Consider the following 16,807-nt stretch of genomic DNA (forward strand, 5'->3'; position numbering starts at 1 on the left):
TTTCAGGGTTTCAACAGATCCCAGTAGGTAAGTCGCATTATTACGTAATTTCAGTATGCAGTATGCTGCAACCAACAACGGTTTGTTGGTGCAAACTGTACACCTGAAAATGGATGACGCGTGACTTTTTTTTTTTTTTGAAGACACGTGCATTTTTTTTAATATATCAGGACATCCCATGAGCGATGCGATCTTTGGTCTTCCGGCTGTACTACGTGCAAATAAATAATTATCTCTCGACAATTGACAGGTTGTGAGTTTTCCTGTATTTTTTTTTTTTTTTTTTTTATAATTCACCACCTTTCTCTGGCAACTTTCAACTTGACTGTGGAAGAAATTCTAGAAGAAGAAAACACGTATATCTTTTCAAACATAATCGTTTCATGTCCCTGAGAAGACGTGTATATTTTTGAAACATAACCGTGTCAAGGAATATTTTTCTATCGGATTTCCTGCAGGATTTTTTACACGTTTATCGTTATAAATAAATAAACAAAGGGCTGGCGATTGTTTGTTTTATAAACATTATAATCGTATTACTTTGGCATTTAAGAAAATAATCGAGGTACAAGCTGACTGTAATATATTCTTTATAGGTCAGTTTCTTATCCGAGCTTTCAAGTTTCCGTTTTATTGGAACCCTATAATCTTCTCTGTCTATCCCTTAGCAGACTGAAAGACAACTTCGATGGGTATCATAATACACTTTTTTCCAAGGATACACTTTCAGACAAAAGGACACGGAGGCGAAGTGTAGGAGGATGAGGTTTAAAAAAGGGAATTTACCGGAGCTTAAAGGATCGTCATTGAAGTTGGGCGGCGGAGGCGGGTGGGGTGGAAACTATTATCGAACTTTCAAAGAATTTCCTATCTAAATTCTAGAAAATTTGTCTTCTTAATCTTTCGCAAAGTAGCTAACGTTGTTCCCTCGTTTTTTCAAATAATAAAATCATCGTTCCTTAATTAACGAGATCGTCGTTTCTTAAGCGACGAAATCATCGTTCTTTGCTTAATGAAATTATCCTTTGTTTCAATAATTGAGTAATATTCGTTTTTCCATTTACTTGCAAAGAATCGTGCGATTAGAATTCAGCATCGAAAAAATACAAACTTGGAACGTTGATTAAAGTGAATAAGGAAAAATAGAAGACTTTTTATCAAACGTGTATATGAAAAGTAAATTCGGAACGTCGTTTAAAAGCTGGAGAGAGACGAAACAGCGATAAAATTCGATATTAATCGAGACAGTATCACGGATACCCAGGGCTGTAAATATCTTCACGGTGCATCGAGTGCAGCAGCGAGTGCACCGCGTGTAAATATTTTTATCTCGACGAGAGCAAACAGCGTGCCGAGTGTTCGCTTCGCTCCATCTGTCGTAGCCGGATTATCGCCACTCTCGTGTCCAGTTTCGCGGAAGAATTTGCATCGTTCGTGCATTTTTTAATTTTTCGGCAGCCAGGTTTTCGCGTTTTATCGCTTCAGTTTTTAAACATTGATATTTTCCTCTTTGACCATTTCGATTGCGTTACATCGTTACACATTAGCTGTCATAATTTAGTCGCGTTATTCGTTATGACTCGGTCCTATCAGTTTCTTACAATTTAGACGAGTGGTATATTGGCTTGGCAACTAAATGATTGCGGATTTTGTCAATTCCACTTAGTTGCCGATCCAATAAAATTAGGGTAACACGACGGAGAAGCGATTAGCTTGAAAGATACTTCAACTTTGATTCCGTGGGACACGAGGACCAAGAAGAAACGTAGAGTGACGCGGCACGTCGTTACTTATGGTCCTGTTAACGACAAAATCGTTTTCTTTGTCTCGCATGTGACAAATTCTACAGGATCAAAGTCAAAATGTCTTCTAAACCGATCAGTGTCGAACCACGTCAGCCTGATACATTTTTCCGTAGAGCGACGAGAGGATTTGAAGAAAGTAGCGCCGTGGAAAATTCACGCGCCAAGAGAATATTATCCGGAACACGTAGTTCCCTTTCAACCGTTCGTCTTCTACCTGTTTCATTTTTCCTGGATTTTGTGGCATCGTAAAATCTTCTTCCAACGTTCCTGACAAACCTTTGCTTTAAAGATCCTTCGTAAGTTTTCCAACGATAAGCACGCGATTTTTTCAATTGCTGGCAGCGTTTCGTTCTTAGTCGAGTGGTTTTCAGATCGCAGAGAAACGAAATTTTACGAAGCGCACAGGTCAAAGCGGGAAAGTTACGCGGATATTGACGCGATGTTGACGAGATTGCATGGCGAACAATAGGAAGAGGAAAGGCGCGCGTTAATTACGGGCGCGCAAAATACTCGAGAGACGAGATGTTTACGAGGCTGTCGCGAGCAATTACGCTTTAACGGCCGCCATGAAAGAACCGTCTTCTGCTTCGTTTCTACGCTTTTACGTAACATCAATTTTCGTGACGAGTTATAGTCTTCCTTCTTAGTTTTCTAAACCCCAGGCAACCGTCTGAAATTTCCATCCTCATTCTCCATCCGAATATTTCATCGCGATTTTTATCCGTAAATAGCCTGTGTCTCGATCGAACTTTTTCTTCTTCTTATTTCTTTTCTTCTTCTTTTTTTTTTTTTTCATTGTAATTTACAACCACTAAAGCGTATTAAAGTTCAACTAATTAGGTCGACTGTTGCGAACCATTAATTAACCAGCATGCGGAGGTCGCGGTTCACCTAGCAGATACGCGTGAGAAATCTTTTTATAAATATTTTTTAAATCACGTGCATTGTAAAGCTGTGTAAGCAAAGGAGTAGACCAAGTCTAAATCGAGGCAGATTAAATTGATTTATCATGCATTTATCATTTTCTATACTGTGTGTCACTGTTTCACCGGGAAGGTTGCAACACCTGCAAAAATACGAATGTTACGAAATAATATTTCGGATAAAAGTTGTATGGTGTCGAGAGACACGTACTCTGCTTTTTATCTGCTTCGCTCTCCGATCATCTTGGAACGTCCTGCAAACGCGATACTCGAATTTTCAAACGCGAAGCTCCATTTTTTTTTTTTTTTTTTTCTTAAATATTCCCGTAGCTGACGTTCGCACGTTCTCGAAACGCTGCAAACTCGTAACGCGCGAACTTTAGAATTCGATATGCCATGGTACAGCATAAAAGACGTTTTTCATAACGCTGGTATAACGTTGCCGACAACGCAAGGTTGTAATTTTCTGATGTTTCCAGAAGTCGCTTCAAGTCGTTCGCTGTATCGCCCTGTCGAGTTTAAATCGATAGCGGATTGGTGCGAAAGACACAGGTTCGTAGCGTTTGAACGTCAACTATCGCAGTATCTGATAAAATGTGGTAGTATCCATTGGAAAGTCGTAACGTCGCGTTTACGGCAGTTTCAAAATCGTTGCAAGGTACAACAGATAAAAGCACAGTACGTGCCCATCTTTGTCATACAGCTTTCGTCACGTACATTTTTTCGTATCGTTCGTATTTTCCCGCATATGCGAACCTTTCCATTTAAACAGCACATGCTGCACATCTACCGAATAAAACGCAGCAAACGGTAAACGATGAATTCTTGTCGAGAAAGTCCTTGTAAACGTGCCTCCCTCGGCTAGACAATTTGTTTATTCATCGTGAACTGTTTCGTGGTTTCTTGTAATGACGGCAATCAGGCCGGATGAGCTTGGTTAATTACTACGTTGTGCAAAACCTTGTGGCAATTTAATAGCATTGTTGACAATATTGCGTTGCTGTAGATTGATAATAAAACGTGTACGTTTCTATAAATAGCGTGCTATCGAATAACATATAATTAAATTGATCAACAGGAGGAGAAAATTCTCGTAGCTATCGTTTCAGAAATTATTTGAATATCGTCTGACGTGGCGCATATATGTAGAGAAATATTTCCTTTTCTTAAATTGACGTTTATTTCCAATATTTTCTACATTTTTACGAGAATGTTTCGCGCGCTCTATAAAATATTTCCATTTTGTTACTTGCCTGAACGTATATTTTAATCAAAGCGACGAAAACAGTTAGAAGCATATTTATTCTCAGGATTTGATGAAAATTAAGAGAAATTAAGGAAATTTTCCCGGGTATCTCGGTGTACGTTCGATGGATCGCGTACTTTGAATTCAATTTCGAAGATAAAATATGTAGGCCGTGAATCGAACAGTTTGAATTATTTAGTATTTGGTATAGGTTAGTACTTACGTAAGTACTTAAGTTTCATATACTTGGAATAGACATTGTCGGATGTTCGAATATAGCAACGAATATTCGACGTAAGTCGAAGAGATCGCGAGTATCGTCCGGGTGTAGAAGAAAAGCTTCGTAGAATTGCTGCGACACGCGAGTAGAACGTTTTGTTTTTCGACTTGGAGAAAATTGAAACGTAGTTGAAGTCCAACGCAGTAGGGAAAACAGCGTTTAATTTGAATTCAAAGCCGTTTTACCGACGCTACATCTTAGCATAAATGGCGTAAAACAACAAATTATAAAATTACAAATACGCTTGTCGTTTATTCAAAGTAGCAGAGAGAAAAAAAGACAGATTTAATAAAAACGAAAAGCAAGCATCACCGATACAAGTTGGTAATTTGTACGAGAAATTCTTTGCGTTTCTCCTTTTTCTATGTTCTTTCGAAATTGTCTCCGACCGTCGATGGCTAGCAGATATTTTTGTTAAACTTCTATTCTTAATTTTTAATTCGTTTATTATATAATATAAACGAATGTTCGTTTGAAAAATTTCTGAGATTTTTCCGAGTCAAGTGTACATTAGGAGAAGTTATTTTCCACGCGTTAACGAGTCACAGGTTGCCTTCAAATGTTAGGAACGTGAGCGTGCAACGTGGCTGTAGCTGAATTCCTTCCGGAAAATCAATATTGACCAATGGACGATGGGAAAACAGCGATTGGACACGTTCGAGCGGCCACTATACGCTGTGCGATTTATTTTCCAACTACGTTTGCATAATATCCAGGTTTTCGAAACCGATTTCGATCGATCAACGATCGGTGGTCGTCGCTAATTCGCTTTTGGTCAAACGCGTTTGAACGCTAAATTTCCGGATGCTACTGAGTGGATTTTTAAATCGAATATCCCACTTTCGAGGTTTCTCGTCGTTTTGCAGATTACGCCAGGTAAAGGTAACAAAGCATCCGTTTTTTAAACGAAATTCGTAAACAATGTTTCTGCAAGATCGTTTTAAATATTCAAATAATTGCATCTACGACGTGCTCACTGTTTTTGAATTTTTTAACGCTTTTAAACATTATTATCGTTGTTAGATTTTCTTCCAGAGATTTTCACGTGACTTCTGGGAAAGAGATGAAACGGAAATTTCTTAGAAATATTTCCTTAACAAAGAATATTTATTTTTTAAACGCGTTAGATATTCAAATAACTGCGTCTAAGACGTTATTATTAGATCTTTAAATAATTAAAAAAAAAAAGGCGTAAAGTTTGTCAATGAAATTTCTTACGAATATATTTCCTTAACAAGATATTGATCGCCAAACTAACTTCATTTATAATATCGTTATTTTCGGGTTTACAACGATTCCACCTAACTCTAATCATGTTGCAAATTGTCATTGAAATCGTCAACCTAACCGAAAACCGAACTGTCACGAGTGAAGAGAACAATACCTTGGAAATGGACAAGTTCGTTACGACGAAACCACAGCTGTCAATTTCGCAGGATTGCGAATGATGTTTTCAATTCGACCTTGAGAACAACTATTCGCTCATCGTGATGGCGGTTTTACGGTCCAGAGAGTTACAGTCGAAGAATCCGTGGAATTGAGGCCGATTGACGCGTTCATTAAAATAACGACCAGCCAGTTTCTGCGTCAAGACAAGTGTCATTTGTGAATAGAGGTAGACGCGTGTGTGTATCGTACGTGGTAATCACTGTGGCGGGAATTAATGTCCGCCAGTACAGTCGTTTCCGTTCTCCGTGAACGACCAGAACAGCTGGTCAACGATCAGCATTGCGCGTTCTCGCGAAATCAATGTCGTTGCGCGACTTTTCAAAGATTTTACGCCACTTTTACAGCCACTTGTAATTTATTGCCACTTGTTTGCTTCTTGTTTCTCGTAACACGTATTCCCGGTCTCTTGAAGTCTTTACGCGACGTTTATTTCACTCGAAAAATATCTTGCGATTATTTTATTAATTCAGCGTAAGGTGTTCTCGCGTTATTTCAATTTAGCGTGAAACATTTTCACCAATTATTTTCATTAATAACGGTGTGATTTGCTCTCGGATTACTTCGATTCAACGTAAGGTGTTTGCGATTTATCTCCATTGAACGTAATGTGTCACGGGATTGATTTTGCCCGAGAGTAAATTATTTTCGGACTGGTTTGTCTTAGAGCGGATTATTTCGGGATTGGTTTATTTCAGTGTGAATTATTCTCAGACTATTTTTATCTCTGGTGAAGTATTTTGAGGTTATTCCGATTCAGTGTGATTTATTTTCGGACTAACTTGGATCCAGCGTCAAGTATTTCTCAATTATTTCCATTTAGCGTAAAGCATTTTGGAATTTTCATTACCCCGAACTATTCCGATATTGATTTATACCACAATTAATTATTCGCAGATTATTCGAATTTAGCGTGAAGCGTTTTGAGATTATGTTGATTTAGCCCGAAGTATATCGCGATTAATTTCATTTCCTGTAAATTAACTTAATCTTGTACCGTTTTATTTTCCTGTGAAATTCGTTTCTTCTAAAATTTGCGAAATCTACGCTGAAGTACGTCGTTTCATTTCGCAAGTTTTGCGTCTAGTTTCGTCAGCAATCGAACGACGACCTGCCCCATCCGGGCCGTAAATATTTCAAATATCACTCTTTGCCGCGATTGTTCTCAACGTACACGAGAGAGCAATTTAAACTTTGAATTAGAAATGCAAAAATCAAAAATACTATACGTTGTTATCTCTATACTCAGAGGTAAGATCAGAATAGTTATTATTTTATCGAATGGATAAATCTATCACACCGTTCTGAGTCAAAAAAACCTTTATCGCACGCGCTTACAAAAATTAAGGATAAAAGCAAAAAGGCATCTTAAGCCTATCGATTAAATCTATCGATTGTAACTAGGATCATCCTCTGGTTACTATTTCTTAGAACCAACGCATCTGCATATGGATGGCGAGCACGAACTCACCTTGTTATTTTCAAACAATATATTTAATAAAAAAAATTTTTTTTTAAGGACTAAAACCAGCTTGCAAGGACGAATGAAATTAATTAGGCTAATGTATCATTCGTACATAATTGTTGGCTCGTGTTTCGATCACGAAATAACCATTAACCGTTCTTTGGAATAAATTGTTCGATTGTTATTGCCAGTTCGACAAATGAGTCCTACAAAATTAGAAAAATGAAACGAGATCTCATTTAAATATATTATGTATCAAGAGGCTCGTTTGCCACACAAGTAAGTCATTTCCATTCGCGAGTGTTTCTCAAACGTTTCAATTTGTATCGTTTCTCGTGATTCTGTTTCTCGAGTGTCATTTCCGCTTAAGTCGACGCAGCAGAACTCACCGATTAACGTTCGCGGCCAGCCGTAATTCGTAAATGGAGAGAACGAAATATTTATCGTGTGTAAATAAAAAGATTCTAAGAGAGCGAAAGGAAGAAGAGAAAGTTGGGACGAGGAGACAAATGTAGCAAAATATGAGACGCGCGAGGAAAAGTTAGGAAAGTTAGAAAAAGGGGAATAAAGCGAGAAAGTAAAAGGTGTGTCAGCGAAGACTATAACAAGCTACGTTAAATTGCTGGTTTAATTTCCAATTATAAAGTAATTGTTCTTTGGAATTAATTCTGACGTTATAATGTCTGTGGAATGAATAAATTACGGCAATTTATCGTACGAATTTCTTAGAATTTTTAGAAACGAGAATCAGATATCGATCAGAGTTAACCGTTGTACAACCGTTGAAGAATGAAAATCAATTCTGTGAAATATTCCAAATATAGTCGGCAGGATAGATCGTGTTGGATCGGTGATTTAATTCCAAATTATGGCGGCAATAATTATACTTTGGATTAAATTTCTTCGAATTTTTGGAAACGAAGAAGACCGATAAATCAATGACCGGAATTAACTGTTGCACAATAAGAAAAATGGAAATTAGTTTTGCGAAATATTGCAAACACAAAGTACGGAATGACTATTAAGAAATACTATATTCCGATTTATGAAAATTTATTCTTGCGATTTATTATTCTAATTTATGAGCAGATTGGACTCGAGTTGAAACAAAGTATAAATTATTTCGTGTTATCAAGTGTTTCTTCAAATATATCTATACATATCGAGTTACCGATTGTTGGATCAAACGTTTTTTCAAGAAATTCCATGTTTTTATACATCCTGCTCGTTCCTCGCAAGCTATCGAGTGATCATTTACGTTTATCTTGGCGTCCGCTCGTCACGTTTTCTCGTACGAAGCTCGTTTATTCATTTCCTTTACTTTTCCCATTTACAGAAAGCGACGAACAAACGTAGAAGGTTGATTTAGCGTCCGGCTTGAAATATTATCTTCCGTATTCTTGGCCTTTGATTATTTTCGGCAATAATCGATAGTCTGTCTATAATTTCCAATCTTTTTCTCGATTTATTCGCCAGCGGAAATTCATCGACTCTGAACTGGATAGTTCGAGCTTGAAATATTTCAACCTTTATACCACGTTCTTCGAAACTTAAATTCACGTTTCGCAACGAACTTCCTGCAATAAATGTCTAGCGATTTAGAATTTAAAGAGAGCGAGAGAATTTTTATTACGATTCGACAATTTTGTTAGAATATCGTAGGGACATTTATCTGTATAAATCAATTAGAAAATAGATTACTCTTTTTCTTTTTAGCGTAGAAAATAATTATCGTCCTTCTTTACACTCTCAAAGTAATCTGTTTTCCATATCCAATGGATCTAGCCTTACAAACAGGTCAACGAATGAATATACATTTTTTAACTTTAACCTTTAACGATCGATGATCAAACGTGAAAATAAATTCAACGTCATCTGCAACAGGCAAATTTTGATCTACTTTTTCTTTAGCGTCTTTGTGCCGGTTATCAGAGAATTTTTTAAATTTGATTATTTATTTCTTTACGTTCCGTTTAATATTCTACAGGGGACTTTAGGAGCACTGGGCGAGCCAACAGATTTGATTTCCGTGGCTTTAGTTCTGAAATCCAATTGTCCTCGTCTAAAATTGGTGTTTTTATACAGAAATGATGTTTCTCGGTAAGTCGAGGCTTTCCGAGGGATTCCCCCATTTCTGTCCCAAGAACATTTCTTCCTCGTCCATGTCGCAGTATTTTTACGTTTTTTTCGTCAGCTTCGTCCACTGTGCCGCTTTCACGATTTTCCCTAACTCTCTGAGAATCCTTCGTTACAATAATACGACACCACAGTGTACATATACTTAACTTTTACTTTATTCCGCTTTATTTTCTTTCTCTTCGACAACTTTCCTCCATATTTTACACGTCCTTGGGGGGCGAAACAGTTACGTCAAGAATAATAACGCGATAAATGTTCATGTCCATGTTAAAAATGTTAACGAGAACTTGCTTATCATTGTACAGTATACACTGTGATAGAAATTGTACTAAAGTCCCTTGTAGAATAGTAAACGGAACAGGAATAAATAAATAATTAAACTTTTTAAAATCATCCGATCAGCAGCACAAAGATGCTAAAGAAAAACTAGTAAAAATTTGCCACTTACAAATGACGTTGAATTTATTTTCACGTTCGATTATCGACCGTTAAAATATTCATTTTTGATAACTTCGTCTTTCAGACTTCGATAAATTACAGTGCAAGTTATTACGTTACCGTAGTCGCTATTGGAAAGCCATCTCTAAAAGATTCATGTACAGTTTAACACATATCACTGACGCCTACAGTCCATTTCATATACGATTCCACGATTCCATAATAAGAGTAGTCCAACATGTTCCTTTACAATCGCTTTTTCTTTCAAATTTCAACGAATCACAGTCCAAACCATTATGTTACTCTGGCTACTATAAAAAAAGGAAAACCACGTTTCTACGAGATTAATACGTAGCATAGTCCAAGACATGTCATCAAAACTTATAGTTACATACGATTCCATGATAAGAGTAGTCCAACATGTTCCTTTTCAACCGCTTTTTCTTTCAAATTTCAACGAATCATAGTTACCAAACCATTATGTTACTCTAGCCACTATAAAAAAAGGAAAACCACGTTTCTACGAGATTAATACGTAGCATAGTCCAAGACATGTCACCAAAACTTATAGTTACATACGATTCCATGATAAGAGTAGTCCAACATGTTCCTTTTCAACCGCTTCTTCTTTCAAATTTCAACGAATCATAGTTACCAAACCATTATGTTACTCTAGCCACTATAAAAAAGGAAACCCAGGTTTCTACGAGATTAATACGTAGCATAGTCCAAGACATGTCACCAAAACTTGTAGTTACATACGATTCCACGATAAGAGTAGTCCAACATGTTCCTTTTCAACCGCTTCTTCTTTCAAATTTCAACGAATCACAGTCCAAACCATTATGTTACTCTGGCTACTATAAAAAAAGGGAAACCACGTTTCTACGAGATTAATACGTAGCATAGTCCAAGACATGTCACCAAAACTTATAGTTACATACGATTCCACGATAAGAGTAGTCCAACATGTTCCTTTTCAACCGCTTCTTCTTTCAAATTTCAACGAATCATAGTTACCAAACCATTATGTTACTCTAGCCACTATAAAAAAGGAAACCCAGGTTTCTACGAGATTAATACGTAGCATAGTCCAAGACATGTCACCAAAACTTGTAGTTACATACGATTCCATGATAAGAGTAGTCCAACATGTTCCTTTTCAATCGCTTCTTCTTTCAACGAATCATAGTTACCAAACCATTATGTTACTCTAGCCACTATAAAAAAGGAAAACCACGTTTCTACGAGATTAATACGTAGCATAGTCCAAGACATGTCACCAAAACTTGTAGTTACATACGATTCCATGATAAGAGTAGTCCAACATGTTCCTTTTCAACCGCTTCTTCTTTCAAATTTCAACGAATCATAGTTACCAAACCATTATGTTACTCTAGCCACTATAAAAAAGGAAACCCAGGTTTCTACGAGATTAATACGTAGCATAGTCCAAGACATGTCACCAAAACTTATAGTTACATACGATTCCATGATAAGAGTAGTCCAACATGTTCCTTTTCAATCGCTTCTTCTTTCAACGAATCATAGTTACCAAACCATTATGTTACTCTAGCCACTATAAAAAAGGAAACCCAGGTTTCTACGAGATTAATACGTAGCATAGTCCAAGACATGTCACCAAAACTTGTAGTTACATACGATTCCATGATAAGAGTAGTTCAACATGTTCCTTTTCAACCGCTTCTTCTTTCAAATTTCAACGAATCATAGTTACCAAACCATTATGTTACTCTAGCCACTATAAAAAAGGAAACCCAGGTTTCTACGAGATTAATACGTAGCATAGTCCAAGACATGTCACCAAAACTTGTAGTTACATACGATTCCATGATAAGAGTAGTCCAACATGTTCCTTTACAATCGCTTCTTCCTTCGAGTTTCAACAAACCATATACGAAGTTATAGGTTACCGTAGTCATCGTGAAAAATTGGTCTCGATAAGTTTGATACGCAGACTCGAACGTGTACACGATACTGTAAGTCCTCGAGTAAAACCAGGATGATAAAAAAGATTCCACGAGTAAAAGATCAAACGAAAGCCAGCATCAAAGAGTGGGAGAAAGAGGGACAGACACAAGTGGTGGTTCTCGGCGCGCAAGTTTCCCGCGCAAATCGCGCCCCTTCCCCTAAGCCTGGCGGTGAAATCTCGGCGAAAGCAGATCAGCCTGGCCAGTTGGACGTCGCGACGAACACGAGGTATCCGACAACGCCAGTGCACCCAGCGTTCCCGTCACGTGAATCAAACGCTCCGTTTCCGCTTCCTGTGTACGCGTAACGCGCCTCCATACGACATTCGATCGACCGATCAAGCGTGTTCGATCGATCCGCGCCACGTACAGTCGTCCTTGAAACTGTCCCTGCTGCTTTGGATCGCGCGAACGACGCAGTTTCCAATTGATTTTCAACCGCCTTCCAAGCAACCTCGCGGTCATTCCGTGATCAACGAGCCTGACGGGGACACGGTTGATCGTGCAGCGAAGCTCGCTAACGTTCACGTTGCGCGATGGTGTGATCTTTTTCTTACGGTGGTGTTTTGCTTGGGACGTGTGAAAGATGAAGATGGGGGATTTCGGGGATTTCGGGATTTGCCAAATGGCTTTCTAACGCGATCTTTTCGATTTTCGAGGTCGTGTTACGTCCTATTTATGGGATTTGATAACGCGAACTGGATCTAGGTTTGAGGATTTTCTATCTTTTTTCTTTTTCTTTTCTCTTCCTCGTAACAAGGACGAGAATGATGTTCTATGGCAGAATCGGGCATTGAGAGAGAGAGATTGATATTTAATTTGATTTTCAGTGACTTTGGAGTGTCGTATTTATGGAGTTTGATAACGTGAACTGGATTTCAGTTGACAGATTCTTCGTTCTTTCGTTTGTAGAAAGGACGAGAATGGTTTCGCAGATGAAAGTTAGCAATTAGCGGAGTAGAGGAGATTGATTTTTCTTGCGGTTCTCGTGATTTCGAAGATCCTGCTGATGATATCTATGCATGATCGAAAAGATTCGGATAACGGAGATTGGATCTAGGTTATTCGAGAATCTGCAATCTTCTTTTTATAGGAAACGCGGGAATGATTTTGTGCATCAAGCTAAAAATACAAGTTTCTCATTTTTCGGATATTAGAAATTGCGTTATACTATTCACGCGAGTTTGATGACGTGGACTGGATTTTCGCTGTTTGAACAATTATTCGAAGAAATTTGATTTGATTTTTCTGCTTTTGAAGGTTGTATCACGGTATCTGTAGGAATAAATTTAGATTGTTCGAAGATCTGCAATTTTTCATACGAAGAACGAAGAGCGTGTTGTATTTTGCAACGCATCGTCGCGTTATTTCAGAACGTTCAAGTCGTTATTTATAAATTGAGCAGGCTATCTACAAATGTGCTATAGTTTATTTGGAATGATCTTTGGCGAACTATAATACCATTGACTACTTCAAAATTAGCCCAGGTTTTTTCGTATCAATGATCATCGACTATTACGTAATTAGGAAAAAATTGGTCAAGAAACGATTAGAAAATTAACATTCGTGACATTAATATCCTGCAGGATATTATGCTACTACAGACATGAGAAATTTGATCGTCTGATAATTACCAATTGGAAATCCCTATTTGTAGAGATTGATCAGTCAATCAATCATGATTGGAGATGCTCTGTTTGTACAGACCGAATAGCGTAGATGTGAACGTAATATCGTTGGATCGACATTTGACGAAATGTTACGTTTACCATTTTCAGAATTATCGAACGTATCCTAGGTCAGATCTCTTTCTGTATGTGAATCGAGGAACACTACGACGATGGAATTTGCTTTATATTCTCGTCAACCTGTACAATTAACACATTTGTTAATCATAATCTCTTTCCATCGGTAAAATTTGGTAATTTAATATTTTCATCGATAAACGCGCCATTCAATTAATTTACATCGAATTACTTCGACTTAATTCAACGAGTTCAAATTTTTGGAAAATTTGTTCGAACGTACAAATGAGATATCCTTTGTTTCGCGCGTTTCCTGGTAACATAATATCATTGAAAATGTTCCAATATTTATCATCCGAAATTTCGTCGTTCATTCTCGCGTCCTATAGAATCGATAGTCGATTTCCACTCTAAATGTCTTTTATAGTTTCTACGTGTGCTTTCAGATCTCTTGCAAACATTAGCAACGCTAACATAATGTTGATGTTTCGTAACGGTGCTAGGAAATTTTCAAAACGCGGAACTATAACGCGCGTAATACGTTCGTAAATGTATACGAGCGTCGCGACACTTTCTCGAATCTCTGTATCTAATACATCGATAAAATTCAGGTCGTGCAGCGTATCTACGTAGATGTTGGAAATAAAATTTTCAGTGAGAGGATTGGCCAATACCTGTTGGAAACGAAACGGCCGTAGAACAGAGTAGAATATCGTTGCTGGAAAAACATATGCGGAACAATGGTCTAAATTCGAGGGAACGGCGGATTTTCGCAATAGCCAAACAGGTTTCATAAATATGCAACGAACGCGACCTGAAACAGCGTTGAATATTTATAATCATATGCGTGGCGTTCTTTCTTTCTTTCTCGTTCGAATTGCTATCAAATATGCATTCGCTGCACGCGCATTAACATTCATATCTGTCGTTACATAAATCGAGAGAGAGAGAGAGAGAGAGAGAGAAAATAAAAGTAGCGCTGCGCGGAGTGAGAAAATGCAGCGAAAGGTTAAAAACATCGTTAAACGTACATAAATAATGAAAGGTATAACGCGCTGAGTTAAACTTTCGCAAAATTCACACATTATGCAGCATCGAGAGAGATCGAACGTGCAGTGGCTACAAGCAGAATTTTTATGCGCGTACTTAGTCTCCCATCAAGCGTTTTTCCTCTTATTTGTTCTGATTTTTATACAAATTTAACATTCAAGATACAAAGTCGCAATATCTGTTACATTTTTCTAATTTATTTAATTTATTACAATTGGATCGGACTAATTGGTATGTAAATGAAATAATAGCGATGTATAGTGTAATAACGATATCGTAGAGATACTATAATAGTATTCAGTGATACAAATGTTAATTTTTGTAGCCACTATATACGCAGAATCGAAAAATAACATCCGATTTCGATGGCTGAACATTGAAAGGTGATTCGCGTAAATTTCAAAGGTTTCAGGATTATTAAACAGAAATTTCGCAGAGTTTATGGGAATATGTGCTGTATTTTTGGAATTTCCGACACGATCTGCGTAATAAATGCTTTCGCAGATGGCACGGATTTAATATCAAAGCTCTTTCGAATTATTCTAACCCAGTTCTCAATTTTTCGTGTAAATTCCACTGATGCAATTTTTCTTTTTGCTTTTGGTTATTTTATTCTATGCTCTCGAATGAATTTTAGATTTTATGAACTTTTTCGTACCGCAATTTCGATGTTGTGGAAAGCTGTGACAAGGTTGCTGTTGAAATCGCTTGAATTTCGGCAAAATATCGTCGAGTTTCGTAAAATTGTACAAAGTTTTTCAAAAGTTAATCACATCGTCTTTAAAACAGCGCACAAGTTCTTATAATTGCGCGCAGCTCTGAATATCTCGTTGAAATTGCGCAATATCTGACACAATTTCGTCAATTTTCGCACAAATCGAGGAAAACGAAGCGTGCGCGTGCGCGCAAACATTTGGCACGGTGCTGTAAAATTTTCTAGCTATTTCTGTGAATTTCTATAAATTTTTACAAAATTTTAAGAAGATCCTCAAAGTTCTAGAAAATTTGTAATTTTTATAAAACTCGACAAATTTCTGCAAAACATTCAGACATTTCATATCTTTTCACTATCACTATCACTAAATTCTACGGATTCCTATAAAATTTTAAGTAATTTCGCAAAATCCCGCCAACTTTTCTACTTCCATAAAATTCTAAGAATTTCGGCAAAATGTCCCGAAATTCTACGTAATTTCAGAAAGTCGTGGCAAGGTAATCAAACTTCAGGCAGATATTGCCAAATTCCGTGAAAATCTTCCACTATTTCATCCAGTTTCCTGCAATTACAGCCGACTTTTGCCTGACATTCCAAGAAGTCCACGAAAATTCTGTGTCATCTGCGTTAAAGCATTCCAACGGGCTCGATCTCGATTGATCGTCGGAACGCGGATACGAGTCCTGGTGCTTTATGGTCGCACGACTGGTTAGACCGGGTCGTCAATTGCGGCCGAAATTAATCGACGGCCATGGAATCCGTGTACATCGGTGAAAATGTCGTAACGTAGCTGTCGACTGCATCAGGTTCGATACGTTGCGAGATTCGCTTGGCCACTCGGTATAATTACACTTTGCGGCTCTTTCTCTGAGATTTGCTGCTTCGCGGATCAAATATAATTCGCAGCTAGTCCTTTCGAGCAAGAAATTCATTTTTCTTCGAAATTTCCGTAACTTTCGTGGGATTTTTCATCCAGCAGCCTCTTCGAGAAGCCGTTTAACGAATCTTTTCGAAATTCTTGTTTCCACGAGCCTTTCGATGAATTTTTCACAGTTTGTTAATTTCTTCCGATAAATATCTTGCGATTTCGACGTTCATTTTCCGATTAACTTCAAATTTGTTTAACATAATAATAGCAGTCCGGTCTCGCTACTGTGCTAATGAAATTTCAAAACGTTTTACGCAAGGCAGAAAATATGGACATAATCGTTGTCCATGTGTAACTGTTCAAATGTTGTTGTACGGTGAAATTCAGGTATCGCGCGTCACACAGTAGGTCGTGAAAATAAATGAGAGGAGCAGAGATGTACCGGGTTATTGAATGCTATTGGGTTATTAAATTACCGCTGTTGATGAATGGGAAAGGGGAATTTTATTAGATTGCGAAATCGTGCGACAGAGTTGCTGATTTAAGCGAGTGTCTTTGGTTAAATTGCCGAATTAATTACGATCGAGTATAGATAAACGAAGAATTAAACGGACCGAGTGTCACAAAATCTGCATGTATGTTAAACTCGTTCATTTTTTTTATTGCCAAGGACGAAACTCGAAAATTTAATATATT

General features: G+C 37.5%; 1 protein-coding gene and 1 long non-coding RNA gene across 25 annotated transcripts in view; one reads left to right on the forward strand and one right to left on the reverse strand.

Annotated features, from left to right (window-relative positions):
* dnc (phosphodiesterase dunce) overlaps positions 1–16,807 on the forward strand; it is a 396,997-nt gene that overhangs the window by 313,373 nt on the left and 66,817 nt on the right. For 17 of the 23 annotated variants that reach the window (XM_076625387.1, XM_033340659.2, XM_076625392.1 and 14 more), the window contains one exon: positions 7–27. The exons of 4 other annotated variants lie outside the window; for them this stretch is intronic. In XM_076625387.1, the coding sequence (XP_076481502.1) occupies positions 7–27 (21 nt within the window). Of the gene's footprint in view, positions 1–6; positions 28–11,959; positions 12,442–16,807 lie in introns of those variants that run through there. 2 more of the 23 variants (XM_033340662.2, XM_076625397.1) reach the window with 2 other exon arrangements.
* Positions 7,967–11,267, reverse strand: LOC143303729 (uncharacterized). Of its 2 annotated transcripts, XR_013060330.1 has the most exons (4): positions 11,046–11,267; positions 10,870–10,962; positions 9,863–10,786; positions 7,967–8,742 (listed from the first exon to the last, which is right to left on the reverse strand). It is a non-coding gene; the product is annotated as an uncharacterized LOC143303729 (long non-coding RNA). The 2 variants fall into 2 exon arrangements; XR_013060329.1 differs by having other exon boundaries at positions 9,863–10,962.

The sequence above is a fragment of the Bombus vancouverensis genome, chromosome 16 (genome assembly GCF_051014615.1).
Source record: "Bombus vancouverensis nearcticus chromosome 16, iyBomVanc1_principal, whole genome shotgun sequence".
NCBI classification, from domain to species: domain Eukaryota; kingdom Metazoa; phylum Arthropoda; class Insecta; order Hymenoptera; family Apidae; genus Bombus; species Bombus vancouverensis.